The 23975-nt window shown below is 39.2% G+C and overlaps 1 protein-coding gene across 1 annotated transcript in view; it reads left to right on the top strand.

The window, feature by feature from the left end:
- LOC121654514 (glutamate receptor 1-like) overlaps positions 1-23420 on the top strand; it is a 157111-nt gene extending 133691 nt beyond the window's left edge. The window contains exons 16-18 of the mRNA XM_042008688.1: positions 6220-6334; positions 16957-17091; positions 22272-23420. Coding sequence (XP_041864622.1) covers positions 6220-6334; positions 16957-17091; positions 22272-22484 — 463 coding nt within the window. The 3' untranslated portion in view covers positions 22485-23420. The remainder of the gene's footprint in view (positions 1-6219; positions 6335-16956; positions 17092-22271) is intronic.
- The last annotated feature ends 555 nt before the right edge of the window (positions 23421-23975 follow it).

Genomic DNA, 23975 nt, shown 5'->3' with positions numbered 1-23975 from the left:
AGGACATCAATAAAATTGTGCTGGGGAATGATTAAAGTTTCTTATCCCGATTAATCGCATTGATTTGTGCAAAAGTCAATGACGAATTCAAACAGTGTATTACACACTTTCATTTTAAATGTGCTGCTGCGTTAATAAAGTGGTTTGCAAACACTTTAAACAAATAATGTGCATTTCAACAGCACTTTTCTCTTTAGACAGTATTAGTTTAAAATATCTCTGGTAAATCTCAACTTAAACATGAATATAGGAAATCCATTCTACCTCGGTTATCCATGGTCGGGATGGAGGGGAACCCAAATTTCCCTCTTCCCGGCCATTTCTTCCAGCTCCCCCATGGAGATCCCGAGGCGTTCCCAGGCCAGCTGAGACATAAGCTGCGTTTCCATTACCCCCATTAGGTTTAAGGGTCAAGGAATCTGTATTGTCCCATGAGGGTAATTTGTTGTACTGCAAGCAGAAAAAGAAAATCTGTCAGTGCACAATCACAGGAACAACAATATCTAGAAGCACTATAAAAGTAGAGCTACTTATTCAGCTCATTCAACAGGGTGATGGGTGCAGGGACAAAAGAATATTTATGTCTGTTAGTCTTGCATCTTGGCAGGCTGTACCTGCATCCTGATGGAAGCAAGAAAAACTCAGAAGCCAAGGGGTGGCTTTGATCCACGAGGATTGAACGGGCCTTGTTTAGAATTGTGCAAAACCTAAATATCGCAGTAAAAAAATGGTAATGGAAACACCTAAATTAAAAAAAAAAAAAAAAAAGAAAAATAACCTCAAATCTCACTAAAAGGTTTTTACGCTCTCATGAGGTGGTTTTTCAGACATGGAAATATAGAAGTATTCTATATTGGGTCTTCCAGGGTTTGTCAATAATATTGTTCAGGGTTTCCTTCTGATGGAATGTGCCTGGAAAACTTTCCAAGGAAGGCATTCAGGAAGCATCCTAACCGGATGCTGAATCCACCTTATCTGTTTCCTCTGGATGTGGAGAAGCAGCAGATCTACTCTGACCTCCGCTTCGATGACTGAGCTTCTCACCCTTTCTCTAAGGAGAATCCAATCAGATCCCTTTATCCCGCTGGAATATATGATCAGATTGATCTCAGTTGAATAGATGAAATATTTGTCCATGCAAACGTAGCTAGTGGAAATATCAACAAAAGCTACGTTCCAGCTGACATGTTTACATGGACGCTGGATAAAATGATCTGGTCGGTTATATTTTACATGATGGACAAATTTAATAAGATTTTAACACTTTTGATATATGCTGTCCCTACTAGTTCGAGAGAAGAGTTTTTTTTTTTTTTTTTTATTTTGAACCTTTTGACCGCTGAAACTCTTTCCGTTTCTAATAAAACCACAGTCCCGTTTTGCTGTTCCCATTGTTCAAGTCTTCCCTGAAACTCATTATGTCACCAAACCCAATGCTCAGGAACAATCCACCACAGAAACCATGTAAACATGCTTGTTTATTCCTGCTGACCTGATTGTGAAATCGTTTAAACTCCCCCACTCTTTTTCCGATCTAGGCTGATCCAAACAGCTGACTTGTTTACATGATGCATTTTTACTCTGATTGGACTTTTGATTGGATCAAATGCGTTCCATGGAAATGCAGCTAATGTCATTAGCACACAAAATGAAAAGTTTCACCCCAGGACTGGTCCCTGAGATATGCCGCAGAGACATTTGAAGTTGGTCTGATGTCCACACACTCAGAGAGCTGCTTCCAACATGTTTCCAGAAACATGGCAACTGGAGCTGCTAGCTGATGCGCCTTAGAGGCAACCATAAACTATTGTTTTACTGTCGCTGTGTCTGTCTGTCATTCTGTCTGTCTACTGTTGGTCTCTTAATCTGTCTTCCTGTGTGTCTTGTCTCTTTCTCTTTTGTCTTTGTCCATGTGTCTGTCTCTGCGTCCCTGTCAACCTGTTGGTGTCTGTTAACGCCTGTCTCTGCTTCAACAACAATAACTCCCATCCTGATCAGTCTCTCCATCTTCTCTAACTTTTCTATCTGAGGTCTGCTGCTGCAGGTAAAAGCTTCCTTTTCATGTTCATTTCATAGAAAAGTCATGTGTAAAATTATTACGGGTGTAAAATAATTCGAAGCAGTATCGAGTGAAGTGAAGGTGCACAGATTGGCGGAAGAAAGAAGCTGAGCTGTTACTAAGGAAACAACATCAGTTGAGTTGTTCCCTTCTTGTAAAATCAATCAAATGATTTTTTTTTTAAAACAACCATAGCAGATCAGTGTGATGTACACAAAATAAGAACAGAAAGCCAAGACAAATAAACAGATAGATTCAAAGAATATGAAAGCAAAAGTAAGAAAGGAAAGGAAAAACTAAATAATACCTAATTAAAATAGGTTCAGTGAATCCCAAGTACAGGGTAAAAATAAATACTCAGAGCACTAAATATTATGAAATCATACTGCAACCACCGGAGGGAACAAAGCTGGCTGAGTTTCTGCAGAATTGGAGGCAGCAGTTTGAGGATTATCAATCAAAGTCTCTTTTTTTAACTTGACTTCCAACACTTTTGAGGCATCATTCATACCCATCACTGACTTTTGAATCGTTTCACATTGTTCAAGCTGCACTACCAGCCACCTTGCATCCTATGTTTTCTCTGAGCTCTCTCTAGCCAGTAAAAGTCAGTCCAGTGTTGTTCTGTCCTTCCACTGGTTCTTTTTCCTCTCTTCCTGTGATAATGTCCTCTTGCATTTCTTTTAACTTGTCTTGAGGTATTACAGCATGGATGGCCTTAAGCTTTTTAAACTTCAATCAAAAGAAGACAGAGGTAATTGTATTTAGACCATCGACTGTATATAAAAGATGACGTCACCCGTAGGTTTTTGAAGAGCTGAATTGAAGCCCATTAGGCGGTTCCCACTGTCGCCACCTTGGCAACATCACACATGTCGTCGTTCCCAGAGGATACAACAGACCCATCCCTGAAACAGAGAAACCAATAGGCCACCTGAAAGGCCACGGAAACCAGTCTGAACCAGCTAACAGTTAACTAGTGTGTCAGTCACTCAGCTCCCTCGTTACACTTCCACTCAAAAGATAAAAACTTTACATACAAATTCTGTTTGAAAGTCAAAATTATACAAATATGATTATTGAAAAGCCTCAAAACCTGGAAAAAAATAGAAGGAAAACAACAAGAAGGTGGGTCTCATCCTCCTAATGATTGAAAAAATGAATGAACAGTCAGAATAGACAGTTTTTAACAGTTCAGAACAAATTCCACCAAGTGTTTGATAATCTGGTTCAGTTCTTTCAATTTGATCAAACTCCCAGGAGAATAAATTTATTCTTCATTGAAAATGTTTTTTTTTTTTAAGGTCCAAAAATATAACAAATTTTATTGACTTAACACATAAGGAGGATGGTACCCTTCTATGTGTTCCTCATCAGTATCCCAGCCAGGATAGGGCATTGTTCCACATTTAGATCAATCTAAAGTCTGGTTCTTCACACACTTTTGCTAGACTTAATAAAACAAAACCACATGAATATTACAGAAACTTTTACCTGTCAGCAGCATCTGAAAGGCATGTTTTTTTTCTCTCTCTCTCTCCTTTTGTCAGACATCAGTGGGCTCTCTTCATGTTGTTATCAGAAGCTGAGTCAGAAAATGTCGCTTTCATTCTTTCTGCTTCACATCAGCATTTTAGAGCCAACCCAGAGTCAGAGACAGGTCATCACTGCTCAGAGGGAAATGAAATGGTTTGTTCCTTTTCATGGAGGAAAATCATTGCCTCCATGAAATGGTCTGGGTGTAGACGCCCTCTTAATGACACAGTTTTAGATTTCTCTAAGACAAATGAAATCCACATCAGTCACTTTTCACCGCTGTTTCTGTGCTTTGAGCTGCAGATGCAGAAGACACTAATTCTGTCTCTAGTCACTTTTTTTATCAGTTGCTTAGCAACACAGTTGTATTAAAGCACTTGAATGCTGAGCATTTTGTATAATCAACTTTATTCATCAAAAACCTCAGCTCTGTGTGAACTGTGTGCTGTCTCTGAGTTGACTGCTCTCAGCTCTGATGTTGCGTTCCTTTTTTTTCTCCAATTTGGAATTTGGAGTTGGGAATGACCTCATGCCCAAGCTGACCCTGTTCCAGGTGGAGGTTGGGAAAACCAGTTCAACAGTCTGCCTGTTATCAGCATATTTACTGATGGGTAGGGTGTTGGATTAACACTCCATATTGATAGAAATGCTAATAAACTGTTGGTACAAGGGAGGTTAGAAATTGGATTTTGGACAGCTGGTTACTCTGGTTCAGAAATCAGACTTTGGGGGGCAGTTTAGCTGATTTGAATAGAAGCTCCAAAATCCTGACTAGTGAGTTGAAATGAAACGCTCCATCAGAGCTGCTGCTGTTCATCTGTTCCTGTTGTTTTTGTTTAGTGGATCGTTTGGAGAGTCTTGTTCCAAAATGACATTTTCAAAGCGTCTAATTGATGCGATTGAAGCAAATTAGTAATAGTTCTGCAGGTGAGATGATCCAGAACGAAGCCAATACTTGATGGATTGGATTGTAATACCACCATCCTGATCAGAGTTTCATCACAACGACGAGAGGTTAAATCGATTAAGTGAAATGCTTGCATTGTTGTTCTGCTGCTTGCACTTTAGAACAAAACTCTTCTCCAGCATTAGCTATCATGACACTAACCAAACTGAAAAACAACTCATTGATCATTTTATTAATTTGTCATCACTGCTGCCACTTTTTGATCATCACTGCTATGTAAAGAGGTACAACAGACAATGTTTTGTTTTGGGACATTTGACTCTTGTTCCTCTTTATTTACCAGGTAATGATTGGAAGTTAATGCATTTTAAGGTTTGCTGCTAAGCATTAAATAACAGATTAATTTATTTCAGCCCAGACTGCTTCAAAGCGTGCACATCTCAGACAGACGCTAACCTCCACTACAGCTAGCTGCTGGGTTTAAACCAAACCAGTGCAGGAACTGCACTCCAAGAAAAATGTCTGTAGAAAGAACAGATAATGTCCTAGAAGAAAATTACCAGGCCATTTTACCATTTTTTTACAGTATGGACAATTCTGTTAATCCAAGAACAGAAAATTTGGTATTTCCACAGTACATGCCTTGTTGCAGTCACGTATATAATACATCTAAAGAAAAAGGAAAATTTTATACTTTCATAACCATGTTACAATCATGAAATGATGCCACACTAAACAAAAAAGAGAGAACATTTTAACAAATTTCAAATATTTACCCTAACTGGTAACACGTGGTGAGTGGATCATTCCAAATATTGATAATATCGATACCAACATTTGTATTGATATCAGCTGACACTACTTTGATAACATCTATACTTTAATGTAAGGCTTGAAAGTGTCAGAATCTTCAAAAATAAGTAGGATGAAGTGGTTTTTGGTAGATTTGGTTCATCGTTGTAACAAGGCACCTACATGCCCCAAATCAGCTTCTCTTTCCAAGATAATGTCAAGTTTGGATTTTTATGTTATGAGTAATAACTTAGTTGTTCATTCGTTAAAACATTAATGGTTTAATTCCACAGATTGATCTTTTTACATGAACCATACGTTTTAACAGCCCTATTAAAAGATATCATTATCGGGATAGACAATGCTTTTATGTACTTGGTATCGGATCAATACCAAATCTTACAGTATTTCACACCCCTAGTGTGAATGCTACCAAAGAAGAAAGGTATGTTGTTCTTTGGGGAGATCCTATAACCACAAGAAAGATCCTAGAACTGGTTTAAATGCATCTAAAACCAGCTGGCTAAATTATGTGTGAAGGAAAACAAGCACCCTCAGCTTCTCTTTGGAAGACCAGGGATCTTCATGATTTGCTCCTAATTCCTCCACATTCTTCTTCTTTGCCACTCTCTGAATTACAGTTTTCTTGTATTTAACTCTTATGGCAGTAGGTGTTGCAAACAGTGATATATGATTGTATATATAAGACTAAAGTCTTCTATCAGAAGCAACCTGACTGTGATGTGCACAACAAATCTGGGCTGAAGCCTGTCATTTAATGCACCATTTATTTTATGATTACAATTACAGTATATTATCATGCCTGTCATTAATGAACATATGTTATGAGCTATCTTCACTGTGGCAGTTCTTTATTAACACTTAGTTCCCTTTTTATCCCCTATTGTTACTATCATCCTCGTAGAAACCCTGTTAACTTGGCAGTGTTAAAACTGAACGAGCAGGGCCTGTTGGACAAATTGAAAAACAGATGGTGGTATGACAAGGGAGAATGCGGCATCGGGGGAGGGGACTCCAAGGTCAGATCACCGTAATCCAGACGGGTAACGACAGGCAATGGCACACCGGGGTAACCGGCAACAAACCACAGCTTCAGTAGCAAGCATGAAACACTTCTCAAGACCCACCTATAACAACCCAAAACTCCTCAATTCTCGCTGTCTGATCCATTGGGTTTTTTATGAAATACTTGGGAAATTTAGGGTTTAAGACAAAAATATTCATATTAAATTATAGCAGAACTCTTCCAGGACCAATCAGTTTTATTCCAGGTAATTACAGGAACTTACAGTACATTTTAAAGCAGGACGGAATGTACTAAGGAATAAATTTAGAGCCAATGATGCATGAATTCTCTGACGATCTCAAACATTTAGTCCTTTCTAAATATTTCTGTTATATCCGCTAAAACTACCAGGTGTATCTGTTATGTTGCTAACCAAACCATCTAACAAAACAAAGAGAGAGTAGTTATAGGGAGCAATGCCTCCTTTGGTTAAATCTTGCCCCTCAAAAAAGTTGTGACTTTCATGTTCCTTTCTAGGAAAGTAGATCCACTAGTGTCTTTAGGATGGGGCTTACAGCACTGAGCATTCCTGATTAGTTTTCCCATTGTTATATTTTCAACTTTCTGTCTCAGTGATCTCACATTTAATATCCACAACTGCTCATAAAATCCGTTAACTATAAGTCTTTATTGTTTGTACACATACAACACCAAAAATAGGTGCAAAAGAAACAATAAATAGGAGAATTAAGACAAACTTTAAAGAATAAAAGAGATGAAATGGAAACAGAACAAGCTCGAATAGACCAAACACAGCTTTGATCTTCCAGTTTTACTTGCTGAATACCATAACTAATCTGTTACCCTCATTTGTGTTGGGGTTATATTCTCCAACACAGTCATATATGCCACAGCATAACTGGAATTTGGACATGATCTTCATGGTGCATTCAAATGCAACATTTTTTGCTTAGACTTTCAACAAACGAGGACACCCAGCCAGTCTTTTTCATCGCTTCTGGTTCTTGATGTCGATTTATTGTATAAAAGCTGTGGTATCTCGCAGAAAAAGCGAGGAACTCGGGCTGAAATACCCTGTTAGTCCGATGAAAAACACACTGGGACTTTTAAGTTCTGGGTCCTTTTTGTTACAAACCTTTTAGTTTCTTGTGAAGTTCATGGAGCTCAAAATCAAACAATTAGTTTCTAATAATTATCGGTGGAAGTTCCTACATAAATAACTAAAAACATACTTGCTGCCTGTGCATGAGATGTGCAGGTAGATCAGTGTCTATAAAAGTAAATGCAGTTAGGCGTATGAAATTAAGGTTGTGCATTAGCCTGAGGAAAATAAAGCCAAGATAACTAGCAGCTTGTCACCTGACTTCATAAAATATCCCTTTGAGCAGACAGTTTCTTATTGGTTGACAGTTTTAACCCAAAACTGCTGAAGAAACATAGACTGGAGCATTCCCTGGATCATCCTCCCCCAACAGTCTCCAGGTATCTAGCAGATTTATTCTGCTCAGTCATCCAGATGTCTCGGAGTGTTTCCAGCTCTTGCCGGTTACCCAAAGTGATATAGTAATACACATCTCGCACGTAGGGAGTCAGGCCAAACCAAGCTAGATGGAGTATTAACGCATATCACTTTGACGCTGACATTTTCCAAGAGTTTTCTGTGTGATTGTACCTGTTTTCTGTTTGTTTTTGTTTTTCTTTCTGCTGTTGTCGAGATGTTCTATGTAGTGCACCGTAGCATCTGTACTGCTAATGCCACATTTTGCTAAATTTGTTGCTGCCACCACTGCTGCTGCTATTGCAGCCATCTCAGCTGAACAATAACATAAAATAACATGGAAGTGCATAATGTTATTTATGTTATTCCCAACCCCCTCCTCCTTCCTCCTCCCTTGGTTTTTTGAAGAATCCCAGTAAACCTAGCAGTACTGAAGCTCAATGAACAAGCCGTCTTAGACAAGTTGAAAAACAAGTGGTGGTATGACAAGGGGGAGTGTGGACACAAGGACTCCGGCAGAAAGGTCAGTTCTTGAGGTGACTCGGCCTGGTTCCAGTCACGTGTTGGTTTATCCCTCACACCACCCCCTACCCCCTTCCTACAGACCCCACATCTCAGCAGGTACACTCTGAAGACAAAAAGTTTGTTTGTATTTTTTTCTTGCATAATGGTCATATTCCGCTTATCAACATTAGTGACTCTTTACCCTTCAAGGTGATCATGATTTGCGGTAGCTTGATGCTAGGTCGTTGTTCTGTTAGCTGGCAGAACCAGCAGAATGGTCCAGAAAGGCAATGTTATCATTTCTTACACTTCATTTGCTTTAAGATGTAAATTTAGAATAGTAGTTTGAATGAGTGTGACATTTTAAGCTAACATCTGGTTAGCTTAACTTAGCACAACAGCTTAAACCAGTGGGCATCTTTTTGCTTGGCTCTGTCCAAATGTGAAGTTATCTGGGTACAGCTCACTGATCAAGACCTTTGTTTTTATCTATAACCCAACAAAGTTGTGTCCTTTACATAGTTAGTCCATGATAATTAGAGGAGTTAATGAAAGTCATCTGCAGTTAATTTGAAACTTTTTGTCCCCCCCCCCCCCTTTTTTTTTTTCTTTCAAAAACATGTTTGAAGCTAAGTGTTAAGGATGAAATATTTGTTAATTTTAGATAAAAACTCTTATATTTTGACATAAAACTAGTCAAACTAGGACTGACAGTGGTGATTGAAGGCACTGGCACCAAGTATATCTCTGTTGTGTTTCACAATATGGCAGTTTTATATCTGCTGTCACCCTTCCACACAGGTGATGAGGTGTTTTACATTTGACAGAGCAGAAAAGAGGAGCTGTGAACAATCCAAATTAGACCTAAGAGGAGTTTTTGTACTGCAGGCAAATTTTACCTTATCTTTAAATGGGTTTGTACAACTCCTAATATAACCAGAGCAAGAAGACCAAAAATAGATTCAGGATGAGTAGTAGGTCAGATTCAGGATGTGCACCTGGTCAGGTTCAAGATGTGTACTAGGTCAGGTTCAGGATGGGCACCGGGTCAGGTTCAGGATGTGCACAAGGTCAGGTTCAAGATGGGCACCGGGTCAGGTTCAAGATGTGAACCGGGTCAGGTTCAGAATGTGTACTAAGTCAGGTTTAGGATGTGCACTGGGGCAGGTATAAGATGTGCACCTGGTCAGGTTCAGGATGTGTACTAGTTCAGGTTCAGGATGGGCACCGGGTCAGGTTCAGGATGTGTACAAGGTCAGGTTCAGCATGGGCACCTGATCAGGTTTAGAATGTGTACTAGGTAAGGTTCAGGATGTGTACTAGGTCAGGTTCAGGATGTGCACCGGGTCAGGTTTAGGGTGTTTACTAGGTCAGGTTCAGGATGGGCACCGGGTCAGGTTTAGGACGTGCACCGGGTCAGGTTCAGGATCTGTAGTAGGTCATGTTCAGGATGTGCACCAGTTTAGGTTCAGGATGTGTACAAGGTCAAGTTCAGGATGTCTACTAGGTCAGGTTCATGATGGGCACTGGGTCAAGTTCAGGATTTGTAGTAGGTCATGTTCAGGATGTGCACCAGGTCAAGTTCAGGATGTTTACTAGATCAGGTTCACGATTGGCACTAGGTCAGGTTTAGGATGTGCACAGGATCAGGTTCAGGATTTGTACTAGGTCAGGTTCAGGATGTATACCTGGTCAGGTTCAGGGTCTGTACTAGTTCAGGTTTAGGATGTGCACCAGGTCAGGTTTAGGATTTGTAGTAGGTCTGGTTTAGGATGTGCACCGGGTCAGGTTCAGGATGTGTACTGGGTCAGGTTCAGGATGTGCACCTGGTCAGGTTCAGGATGTATACCTGGTCAGGTTCAGGGTCTGTACTGGTTCAGGTTTAGGATGTGCACCAGGTCAGGTTTAGGATTTGTAGTAGGTCTGGTTTAGGATGTTCATCGGGTCAGGTACGGGATGTGTACTAGGTCAAGTTCAGCGTGGGCACCTGATCAGGTTCAGGATGGGCACCGGGTCAGGTTTAGAATGTGTACTAGGTCAGGTTCAGGATGTGTACTAGGGTCAATTTTTAGATTATGTTATTTATTCTGTTATCTGGTTGTGGAGGAACTTTTTGTTTGCGGAGTGTATCACTGTTGCTGAGATAAAAGTTTTGAAGAGCAGAAGGTGAACGGCTCTGATGACATGAAATCCCCCTTGCTCCAGTTTGCACCATCAAGATGTTTTGGCCATTTCTGATGATTCAATTTTCTTTATAAATTCCTTGAAATAAAAATTTATGCAAATTGAAGAGAAAAGAAGCAAGGCCTCGGCCCATTCTGACTAAGCAGACTGTTCTGCAGATAAGAGGTTTTTCATGTCCACAGATCTTCTTCTTCTTCAGAGGTTTTTCTCTGCTTGCGCTCCTTCTGTTCTCCAGAATGTTCCGCGGTCAGCACTGGAAGCAGCCGCAGACAGACGGATGAGCAACTCTGCTGAAAAATCTGACTTTTTACTTTACTTCTGAACACAAATCCTTCCTGCCTGCAGGGGTCACATCTATATAGATAATTTAAACTTATCCTAGTGGCAGAAAACTGTCCTGAATTTGAAGAAAAAAAAAATATATATATATATTTGCTCATTAAACGTTCAACAAATAAAATCTGGGCTGGAAGAGAAGCTCTGGATCAAAGCCAGACCCCCCCCCCCCCCCCCCCCCCCAAACAACTTGTCAGATTTAAAAGGTCAGTTTTTTCAAAACTCGAGATATTTTTCTTTCGTCTGCTCATCACCGAATGTCTCTCTCCGTCTGGCTCTGTTTATGGCTGCTGACCAGTATTGATAAAGTCAAATCCACTGACCACAGCTTTGCCCCTCCTACCCTCCCACAAACACGCAAACACACTCAAACACACACACACACTGATGTTTTTGCCTCCAATCTGTCATGTACCTCCTGTTTCCTCTGAAGTCACTGAGTAACCAAGCGTGACTAACAAGAAAATGTTCAACAGTCTGTCAGAAAGACGTCTTAACGTCAGACTGAAGCTGCTGTTCAGAGCAGGGACTTCATCTCCTTTGATTTATAATAATAATAATAATAAAAATAAATAACCAAACTAAAATGTGTAAAATCACATCAACCTTATAGAACTTTAAGTTTTATTTATTTCCATCTTTTGAGGCCAACATAACAAAATAATATAGAAACAAAGTAAAATAACCAAAAATCTCCTCTACTACATATTTGTGTATATATATATATATATATATATATATATATATATATATATATATATACACACACACACATATGTACATATGTGGATTTCTCTAACAGATGAAAAGGCTACAGGAACTCTACCATGACTTGGGAGGATTCTTTCTGGAAACTACATATTAAAAATGTTTTTGAATGTTTCTTTTCAGTTTGAGTAGATAATTTAGAAAGCCAGGAAAAACATCTTGCTAGCTTTGACTTCCAGCTGTCCTTTAGCAGAGTAGCTGCTGTTAAACAAATAATAATGCTGGAGTGACCAGAGAGGGCTATGGAACGGTACTGGATGCGACTACCTCTGTCTCTAAATGAATGCGATGAAGTTTATGACATTATAAGACAAACTGGTATTCAAACTGAGTCTGGAGCAGCAGGTGCTGCAGACTCTCCCTCTGCAAACCGCCATTTTCACCTCCACCCGGCCGTTATTGGTGATTGCTCTCCTCCAGCTGGCCTCTGTGCGCCCCAGTTACTGAATCAAAAGCGCTTGGATTCTGGGGTAGCTGCTGCTACAATAAAGCTGGGATACACTTGTTGTGTATGCAAACGTGAACATTCTGCACTATCTGTGTAAACTGCTGGAGCACGACTGATGCAGGATGTAGTTAAAACTCTATACTCGAGGTCACCACTAGGGGCAGTACTCTGCACTTGGACTCTGAAACAGTGAAAAAGCAAATCTGTTGGTCACATTGTGTTTCTGGGGCATTTCCGTAAACACCAGTTTCCCAGTCGGTTGCTGACTGTTAGGAACGAGTGTTTGTCACTGTGTAATAGAAGAGAAAATCATAAAGATGCAGGTAGTAGTGGACAAGGTCCGAGAGGTGCTCTTCAAAACTATCCACTGCTGTGTTTACCTTGCATTTATTTATTTCTAGTGTTCAAGTATCAAAATATTGCAATTGGTGCATGCGGCATGAGTTCGTTTGGCACAGCCTATACATTCCAAACAAACACTCGGAATATGTGGCAGCCATAATACATATGTGTTGCTAACAGTAAGTATATCCCAGCCCTAAGAGGGCTCACCATGGTTCTCCCTAGCTTCTGTTATGTGCCCCCGGGTAGACAGGTAGTACTTTGTCCTGGAGCCTCCGGCTTCAAAGAAAAAACAGGAGCTGCTGTCAGGGGCCATTTTTAATGGGTAAAGTCGGAGCTAGTGAGTCTTGTTGGATTTTCAGCTGGGAATTTGAAAAATCCACAAATCCAACTTCTGAGTACAAATACTGTATAACGTACCATGATTTATCCCATTCACAAGTTGTTGCTCCATTAACCGTCTTTAAATTGATCTACTCCCCTTTAAAAGCCTGCACCATAAATGTGGATCATACTATGGAATTGTTTAAATTTGATTATAAACTGGACTACAATAAATTAAACTGGATTGACATGAACTGAGTTAAACTGAAATAAATTTAAACTAAATCAAACTGAATTGATTAATCTAAAAACCTATCCTGCATATCTAGTCGGAGGAAAAAAACTTGAAATCATTGTCAAAGCAGGACACTAAGGTAAAAAAATAAGTCCATCTGGATTGTTTAGCTTTAAGATGATTTACAACAATCCTTTTCTCAGGAAAGAAAACAGTTCTGTTCAAGCCACATAATCTATTTATATTTCAAACCATTAAATAATAAATTATGACTAGAACTTTTTTCTTCTCAGCAGAGTTAATTTAGAGACAATAACAAATAAATAACATCTGATTTATAACTCTGCTGTTACCATAACATTGTGCTCAGTAACTCTGTCCTAAAATCATTATTAGCTATTGTATAACGAAACTCTCCAGTTTGCAGCAGCTAACATTATGTTGGATGTGGTGAAGGTCACTTTGACGAGCATTTCAAATGATCCGCGGACTTTCTGCTCTATAAATTTAATTATCCACCAAACCCAGAACTGACCCACACTTGGCCCACAGTGGGTTTTAATCATGGATGCCGCTTGAAGCTGATTGGTGCAAAGTTAGGAAGCCGTGTTCTGTTTCCTGCAGTAAAATTATGATGTGTGACATTTTCCTGCCCTTGTGATCTGTACGGTCCCATTGGTGTTTGCTGCTCCTCAACTAAGGTGAGAAACAGATGCTGCTCTCAGCTTTCAGATTTAAGTCTCTGCTGCTTGTGACGCTGCAGAGGAAGCAGAGACAGTTTTTACATTTTCCAGAGAAAATATTCCAGTTAAACCAATGCATGTCCAAACTACAAAAAAGATAAACTGAGTTTTTTAGATCATCAGGTCTCTAAAGTCGTACATCAGCTCTTCCGTACGAAAAATGAGACATTCATTCAGCAGGAGCATCTTCAGGTGTTTCAGTCTGATTTTAAGCAGTTTTTAAGTATGAGTCCTCAGAAGCCGAGGTGAACATGACAGTTTGGAGAGGAAAGCCTGGAATCTGCTCACAGCACTCATTGAGGACAGGCCTCTGGCCACCATGAGCAATGTCTCCTCCTGATGCTTTTTGTTTAACAGGCTGCATGCTATTGGATGACCGACACGTCACTGCCTGCATGTGACAGGAACACACCACTGATGTCATAAAAACAAGATCTCAACAACCAATTAAATCCCCTTCTTAAACCAACAGAAAAGCAGTTTTTACTGTGAATACAGCTGTTCTAGAGAACCTTTGAAACAGCCAAACCGAAATGTGAAATAATCAGATAAAGCATGTTTAGGAAAGGCTTTTTTTTCTTTGGTTTCCCTCATTTTATTTTCACTTTTTCCTGCATGGATTTGCATGTGACAGATACCAGATGTGGATGGTCAGAGGCTTTGATCTGAGGTTATGATGAGGGCCACTTTACCCTCAATAAGATAAAGTGCTTTATAGGCCTTCAAATCGTTTAAACTGTGTTTAAACTAAACAGGAATATAGGAGATTAAAAACATGTAGAATATAAATTAGTATATAACAAGTATTAATGAAACAAGAGAATAGAATGAAAACGGAAAGGTCTGCCTCCCATTCTGGCCCTGGAAAATCAGAGAACCACAAGCAAACCCAAGATCACTCGAGGGTCATCACAACAGTTTAGCTTAGGTGTGATTGATGCAACAACGATCTGTTCAGTGTCACAACATTAGCAGTTATATGAAAATAAATTAAATGAAAAATACTGGATTTATCCCAGAAGGAAATTAGAAATTCCTGTTATTTAATTAAGTTTGATTATTTTTATTTATTTTAAAATTTGCATGCTCTCCCTGTGCATGCATGGGTTCTCTCTGGGTATTCCAGCTTCCTCCCACCATGCAAAGACATGTTTGGTTTGGACACTCTAAATTCTCCCTAACAGTGAGTATAAGTGTGAGCGGTTGTTTGTCTGTGTGCTGGCCCTGCGATGGACTGGCGACCTACAAGGTGTACCTGCCTCCTGCCTGCTAATTGCTGGAATAGGAGTCATTCTTCCTCTTGACCCTGAAGTGGTTTAAGTGGTATAAAAAAAATACATGCATTATAATATTAACTTGATTAATGTTTTAAATAATATCATTACAAAAATAAAATATTTATTCTGTAATATTTATATAAAATTTTATTTCATTTGTAGCCAGTATCAGAGTAGGTAGAGAATAAGAAGTCCTCCATTTATGGTCACTTGGATCTTCTATCTGAGCCTAATTTAGTAAGTAAATATTCACTCATATTTATTGATTTTGAAATTATTAATATGAATAATTATAAATATTACATTTATCAAAAGTGATTCACATAATTATATTTTCATAACGTTAGTATTACATTTCCATTTTATATTTTTATGAAGTTTTTATAATTCATCTTATTTCAAATTAAATATCGTGCAAATGGAAAAGAAAAGGCTGTTCTAGAAACCCTTTTTAATGTGAGAATTAAAAGAATAAAATGTGATCAACTATTCCTGGGTTGTCTTATAATGTTACTGGAAGCTTATACAGTTCCATCCAGAGTAAGTATTTATGCTTGGCCTGTAAATTTGAAATTTTAGGGGCAAAAGTATTTTTGTTTTTCCTGAATTGAAAAGCTAAAATTGACAGGTCATCAAGGAGTTTACGTCTCTAAGGCCCGGTACACACATAAGGACTTTTTTAATCTTTTGAGATTTTTTATCTGGTCGAGACGTCACAATTAAAGATAAAAAAAATCAGGCATTTAACAATTTTGATCGTACTGTGTGTGGTGGCTCTGATAATCTAATCACAGAACATCCTTTCCCACAACTGATCTACAATCTAGTCCTCCGAGCCGGACATGTCATGTGACCAAAAGTGATCTAACAAAAATGTAGAAGAAGAACCATAGCACCAACCAGCAAAATCAAAGAAGAAGAACCATAGTAACAACCAGAAAACACAACACTCAGCATGAAAGAGGATATATGGGACGAGGGAATAATGGTAATCTTGGGACTATTATTAACAGAAAAAGCCAGAACTAAAAAAAATAACAGACTGGTGATGCCGTGAACACAGACTTTATACCCTTCCTTGTTCCCCAGCCGGCTTGCTCTCTGATTGGCTACATTCCGTGCCACGTCACCATCCACACAGTCAAAATTCTTGAGTTGTCAGCTTTCCTCACACAGATGAAGATATTGGGTCGTAAATATTGAACATTTTTAATATTTCCAATTCTCGGCGACGACCCGTTTCAGAGCCAATTATCGGGACAAATCTGCTCGTAATACCCCTCAGACCAAATGATAATTATACAGGAAAATCTCATAAGACTCACGATAATCGGGCGTTTGCCGTCCTTGGTCGGGAAGGGGCAAAATCGGGACAAAAACAGCCTGATAATCTGTATGCGTGTACCAGGCTTAAGACAAAACTGTAATTGACTAGCTTCCTGAGGTTTTGTAGATATATAAATCTTGGTGTCATCAGCATAATAACAGAACTTTATGTCGTCCTTTCTCATTTATATTTACAAAAAGATGAGTGGACAAAGTAGAACTGGTGCCAGTTTAGAATCCAGATGATTAATTCATGTATGCCAAAAGGACACAATTACACAAACAAACTCGAAACATACAGATAAACATGACTCAAACCAGTTTAAAGTAGTAGCCTTAGAGCTGATGTTCAGGTTTGGATAATAAGGTATTTAGAATGAAAGAAAAAGAAGACTTTTTTTAATTAATTTGTTAATATATCAAAACAAGAAATGTGATTAATGGTAAAATTAACTTTTTAAATATCCACCAATAACAATTACATGATGATGGAAAATGCTGCCTCTGTATTACAGCCTTTGGACATGCAACCGTCTGCTTAGTTAGTTCACTCAGGAGAATTGATTGTGATGTCATGACTATTAGCACCATGACTGGTTGTCACTGACTCCGCCTCTCTGTGATGACAGGACAAGACGAGCGCGCTCAGTCTGAGCAATGTGGCGGGGGTCTTTTACATTCTGATTGGTGGGCTAGGCCTGGCCATGCTGGTTGCACTGGTCGAGTTCTGCTACAAGTCTCGGATCGAGTCCAGGAGGATGAAGGTGAGCCCAGTCACTGATGACTATTTTACAGGATCAGAAAGGTTGACACTGTTTTAGAAGCTGGCTCCATTAAATTTTTTCCATAATCACAAACCTGACCTCAGAGATGTGTATTTTTGTCTAATTGGGTTTAAAGTTGTCCTGAGGTCCGACCCCCCATTGTACAAATATAGTCACTACTGGCCCTAAAAAGGGACCAAGAGGGCAATAACCAATAGACCAGTGTTTCCAGTCCTGGAGTACCACTTCCCTGCATGTTTTAGATGCAGATTAATGGGTCTCTTCATCAAATTCTTTGCAAGCCTGTTAATTCATTGCAGCCAGGTGTGTTAGAGTGGATTCACATCGGGATAGAGTTGGTTTGATTTGAAGGGGAATTCAGAAAAAAAATTACACATTTGTTTGGTTTTTCTCAAACTGGACGTTACTCAAGCAGATCAAACAGTTACATCATCTCCTCACTAGGAGGTAATATTTCACAAAACCATCACTAGCCAACTAGAAGGACGAAGAAAATCTTACTTACTGATTTGTCAGGAGCGAAAACGGCTGATTTTAAGCAGTCTTGGGGTTTCTGTTTTGTTCTTGAAGACGTTTCAACTTTGCATCCAAAAGTTCAGAGGTGAGAGTTTCAGTCTAATAAGCTTTGGTGAATCCTCAAGAACCTTAAATAATTCCAGCTGATTTCTATCCAAACACTAAGGATTATACTCTGTAAACCCTTATGTACTCTACTCCACAGCTAATCCAGTAGCCATGTCATGTAATTCCTGGTCTTCTTTGTTGCCTGATTCATTAGTAAGTTATACAACATAAAGTTCTGAGGGGGGTCATTCAGACACTGGAACTGGTTAAAAAAAAATGCTCTGACATGAAGATGCACCTTTTTCAGATAGTTAACAAAAAAATCGTAATCAAGTCAAGCAAAGATTCACAGCTCTATTTGAGATGCTCCTAGTATCTCAGAGAAGAAGATCAGGATATATTTTAGAAATACAGAATTGTAATTATTCAGATATACACAAAACGTTCATGGGTACATTTTATTTTTCGTCATGTGCATCAGCTGCTGTTGTTTTGTGTATGCAACCACAAGGCAGCATCACCAACATGACTGCTGTTTCAAAGTGCCTCAACTGAACTCTGTTCGTCTGCCACTCTGGTCTCCTGCTCCTCTTCGTCATTGTGTGTGATAAAATTGCGGTCGGCTCATTACAGACTGTGTCAGTTTATACCAAGACTTTGATGGGCTGCTCAGAAGGAACAAACAAGTCATTAGAGCCCAGTGTGTTACTCTCCTCTCTGCTGGACTTTTGTTATTCTTTTCACATGTGCATCTGAGCACAAAGGGAGGACTTAAAGTGCTCTCTGAAGACAGCAGTGACACAATGCGTGGAGGATTTCATCAGTCAGAGCAGATGGGAGAGCATGCAGAGCAGGTTCACACTGCAGAGGTGTTCACATGGAGGATTTCTGCAGCTCACACAGAGCCGATCATCAGTACAGAAACACACCACACATTTTCTTCTCAGCACCGATACTCCATCTACTCCTGTATTTCTCCAAGGATTTGGCTTCACTTTACAATGAACAAGAGTCCCAAACATTAAGAAAAAGTTTAGAAAAACTCAAGTGCCAGCAGAGGATTAAATTATTAAAAGAGTCTCAAATGAGCCTCAAATGGTGGAAAATATAGGGAAATTGCTGTTATTTTAGTTAGTTTAATCCAACTCTTATATAAACGAGACTGGAAATAATGACAGCTACAGTAGAAGCCACTGAAGTATTTCTGCACTGATAACATTGGCTTATCTAGTTGTTCAAGTACTTGCTTGTGTACTATACTTCTAATTAGAGTTACCATTAGGGAGCACATTAGCGAAACCAGACCGTATAGAGTTGCCAAATTTGTTCAGTGTAAACTGAAGAAGAAACAAACTGACAATTGTTGCTGTATTTTGTAGAGCAAGTATGAGAAATGAGCAGGAAAATAGGAAGAAAAGGCTGAGGTAGGTCACATGACACAAGAACAGGCCTGAAGATCAGTGGCAACAGGTCTGGTGGAGGGATGGATCCTTTCCAGAACCTGGACCTCAACAGGTCTGATAGAGGGATGGATCCTTCCCAGAACCCAGACCTCAGCATTATTGAAGCAGTGTGGGATCATCTGGACAGAGAACGGAACAAAAGAAACATTCAAAGAAGAGCTTTGGAAAGTCCTTCAAGGGTCCGGCAGAAGTATTCCTGATAACGACTTAAAGAAATGATGGAAAGCTTCTCTAAAAAGGTTCAGGCTAAAGATCAAAAACAGCTTCTAAGTGGACAAGCTCTGTTTTTACCTTATCTACTGTATTTCCATTTAACACGTCTGTCATCAGAATCAGATAAAACATAAAAAAGCTACTTATTTAAAGTAAGGATGTTTTTGTTCCAGCAGCAGCAGGGATGTTCAGATGCTGTTGGGCTGTGCTTTCACTGCGTGTGGGAAGCTGCTTTGACAATTAAACCGTCATGAAAGGTGGGAATGAACCGCAGAGGCTGAAAACAGACACCAGGGACAACATCCTGGAAGTTTGTAGTCTTTCCAGGTGGATTGTGGGCTGTTTAACATCCTGCTGTTGGGGTGAAAGCAGGAGGGATTTTGAGTTTGTTGTATTCAGATATGAACCGCTTCAGTAAATGAATGAACCTGGGATTTCTAATCTGCATGATGACTGTGGATGTTCGGCAGCAAACAGCGAGGGTATGCGGGTGCCTTAGAGGCTTGATTCAGGATATTAACTCTGGATCCACATCATTAGTTCTACAAAGAGGTGACAGCTTGACTCTGTTTTTACTCCTTTATACACACATAACACCCTTTATCGCTTCACAACAGCCATGTTTCTGAAGTTTTAACCAAACTTCCAAAATCAAAACATTAAGTCTGTCAGATTCAGTCAGGCAGCATGTTTCTGTCGTACTTGATCAATCATCAGTCATCCTCTGCTGCAAAAACTACAGAGGCCCTGAAGTCCAAAACAACTTCCAAAGAGAAAATGTATGGCACATGTCACAAATATGTACAATCTTTCATATTTATAGAAAAGAACAGCATTTTGTTTTGTGCTTGGACAGAACCCAAGTCCACTGCCAAAGATTGATGTAACTTCTTGTTTCCGGTGTTTATCACTTTCATCATCCTCTTTAACAATGACAAAACATGGATGAGGGCTTGTAACATCATTAATGGAAGCAAGTCCACAGGCCCTGATAACAGCCCTGCACCACACATTTGATCGAATACTGCAGTGATGTTACCAGAATGCTAGAGGGGAGGTCATCTTTGGGACAGCACAACATTAACCAGTTCCTGTCATGATCCATAAAACACACTGTCATGGTTTCATCGTGTGAAATAATATTTACAACAAAGTCCAGCAGAAGATGGTTTTCTGAGGGGATTCACTTCTTTTTGTGCCAACAGCAAGACCCTCCACAGATTCTTCAGCGCCACCATACTAAGCATCCTAAAGGCCCATTTATTCTGAAACTTTTGTCTGTCTTTTGCGTCATTTATCCGTATAATTTGGTCCTTTTTCTGAGCCTAGCAGATCTGTTGCTTGACACAGCAAATGCTCCAACACCACCGGAAACCAAGATGGCAGTGTTGAGCAGTATAGCTAAAATGTGACCAGCGAAAGTAACAAACCAGAGAAGAAGAGGAACACAATTTAAAAAAAGATAAGGAGAACAACTGTAGGAGCTTTCGAAAAAAGGCTATGTGAGTATTTAGAGCATGTTAAGAGGTTGCAAACAACTTTATAGTTCAATCCAATTCACTTTACTTATAAAGCACATTTTAAAAACAAGGACAAGTCTCCAAAGTGCTGCACATCAACAATCATCAATAATCAACAATATTGATTTAAAATAAATATATATATATATATATATATATATATATATATATATATATAGATATATATATATATATATACAAAATAAAATAAAAAGATAAAATAAAAAAATAAATAGATTAAAAAAATACAAACAATAAAAAAAAAGGAAAAGGAAAAAAAAAGTATAGCAATTAAGCAAAGGATTACTGCTGCCAACCGGAGTCTGAAACATGGAAGTTAACTCTGAACTCAGGATTGCCCACAAGTGGACAAACTGACTTAACAACCATGACAACGTAAAAGATACACGGAAGTATGAGGGTGGTAAGCAGCTCCATATCTGGCTTAAAGGTTTCTGCAACTCCATCAACATTCCATACGTCGAAAACTTCCCATCCTTTTACAATAGACCACACCTCTTTAAATCAGATGGCATTCATTCAAATCAAACAGGATCACAACTCTTTTCCATGAATATTGAACACACACTCTGCTCCTGCAAATTATTCTCGGAATGACGTCACAGCCAGAACACATCCCCAGTCCAACCCGACCTTCTTCACTATGATATACCAGTACTGTCAACAGGTCTGTGAGGGCCAGAATTCTTGTTTGTTTGTAGGTGCCAAATATTTTTTTACACAAGAATTTAAAAATATTTTTTTAAAAAAATCATACAATGTGATTTCTTATTTTCTTCACATTCTGTCTCTCACAGCTGATGTGTACCTTTGATAAAAATTACAGACCTCTCTCATCTTTTTTTGTGGGATAACTTGCATAATCGGTGGCTGCCAAATACTTTTTTGCCCCACTGTATACTGTGGGTCAACCGATGGATAGCTTCTTTCTTTAACTGCTGGTCTGCACATATTCTTAAGGCTCATTTATGCCCCCTTTTCGTACATAAAGAGGTACATACATATCAAACAGAAAACTGTATGTCTTTTGCGTAGAACATAAATGGGCCTTTATACTGGCACACTGATAGATCTAAAATCTATCTCCATAGATTTGGGTTAAATTTGACCCGAAACAGCCTCACTCTACAAAATTTGTTGACCCAATACAAAAGCATATAACTTGAAAATATATTTGATTTTTTTTTGTGTGTGTGTGTGTGTGTGTGTATTTTAGGTCACTTCAAGGAAAGTCAGAAAATTTTAGGCAAAAAGATTTTAATATATAGACTTGCATAATGAACAGATTTCAGTAGATATCTCTACTGGGTCTGGAGGGCTTGATGAATGTTTACACCTTTAATCTGAACACACTGTTTCTCTTTGTCCCGTCTTGCAGGAGCTTATTGATGCCGCCATGATGAGCACCAGCCTTGGCGGGATGGCAGCGGGAGGAGGCGTAGTCGTGGCAGGCGGTCTGGGCGGAGGACCATCAGGACTCGGAGGCGAGAATGGCCGCTTGATGGCACACGATTTCCCAAAAGCTGGAGCTCAAGGTTTACCCTGCATGAGCAAGGCAGCTGGGCTAGGAATGTCCTCCACAGGCATGTGATCTGAACCAAGACTCCTGATTGGATAGGACACTCACTGTCTATTGGTGAGGTGAGCAGAGGAAAGAGACTTAGAAAAAGATGGTTGTCAGGTGGACAGACAGGAGAGTGTTCATGTTCACCTTGCCAAATGCAAATGAACTCTAATGAACAGAGAGTATCTGAACACAATACCTGCTGCTGTGAGATGAGCAGCTGATGTGGGACTACTTTTTTCTATGAGTGCTGTCTTAAACTGATCTCCTCCTATTCTGCAGTAACAGGACTGGAGGCGGAGGGACTTTTTTTACAGCTTCTTAGACTCAATCAACACAGCATCTTTTCTTCCCCTTCACTCCTCCTCTTCCTCAGTTTCAGCTCAAACACGGAGCTGAAACAGCTCAAACACTGCTTCATCCTTTTCACATTAAATGCCACTTTCATGAGGGGCTGTGAGACCTTCGAGCATAGGAACATCCTAAACTTTTTTTTTAATTTTTTTACTTTGAAGCACAAATTAAAATTTGTGTTGGTGATGAAAAGCCTGATTAGTGAGTTGTCTCCATGACAACAACGATAATACAGTTTACATATGGAGACAGACGTGTCACATGGTTGATTTGGTGCCATTTTGTATGTTTATATGGACACGGGTAAGCCAGATATGATCAGGTCTTAGAAATGTTTGAACATCACATGCTGGAAGATGCAAACAAATCCAACAAGAGCTGCAGAAATTTCCTGTCCTCACTCAGCTCTTCAGTTACAATATGCTCAAGGATTAGTGAAGAATTTTTGTCCAGTGGTGTCAAAACAAGAGCTTTTCTACATATATTCTTGCATGGTGTCAGGCTGACTTTCACAGTTCCAGTTTTATCATGGCTATCTTTCTCATACATGATGACTTACCCTGAAACTTTGTTCCAAACAAAATCTGAATAAAACATAGAGTCACTTTGCTTCCTCTTGTAGCAGATGGTGTGTTAAAGTAGACATATTGTTCCCTTCTTTTACAAATTGACACAATTTTCTGAGGTCTTAATAAAATCTCTGAAGCCACATAAAGGCATTTGACCAAAAATCAATTGAATAGAGTGAAACACTCACACTAGCACACACAGCAAAACCAAGATCAGACTGCAGTACACCAGACTGAAAGAGGAATACTTCCAGATCTATACTCAAAAAGATATTGTTGACATCTTTTAGGGAGAATGTAGTGTGTTGAATGGACAGGTTGTTGAAACACCTCACCATAGAAGGTTAACAACCAAGCAACAAGTTTATATTCCAGTCACAACTTATTCCATCACATATCGGCTCCATAAAACCTGGGCTGTACTATCACTTCATTCTTCTGTGTTTTAAGTTTTCAGGTGTTGCATTTAGTGAATGCACCATCTGATTGGAAATAAGATTTCTGGCCTATCAGATAATCAACATATTAGAAATCAGAGTTTTGAGTTGGAATATGAATCATTAGATAAATACCTGGTCTTGAGTGAATTATAACA

Source organism: Melanotaenia boesemani, chromosome 15 (genome assembly GCF_017639745.1).
Source record: "Melanotaenia boesemani isolate fMelBoe1 chromosome 15, fMelBoe1.pri, whole genome shotgun sequence".
Taxonomy (NCBI): Eukaryota; Metazoa; Chordata; class Actinopteri; order Atheriniformes; family Melanotaeniidae; genus Melanotaenia; species Melanotaenia boesemani.
This window is presented reverse-complemented; position numbering and strand designations above follow the sequence as displayed.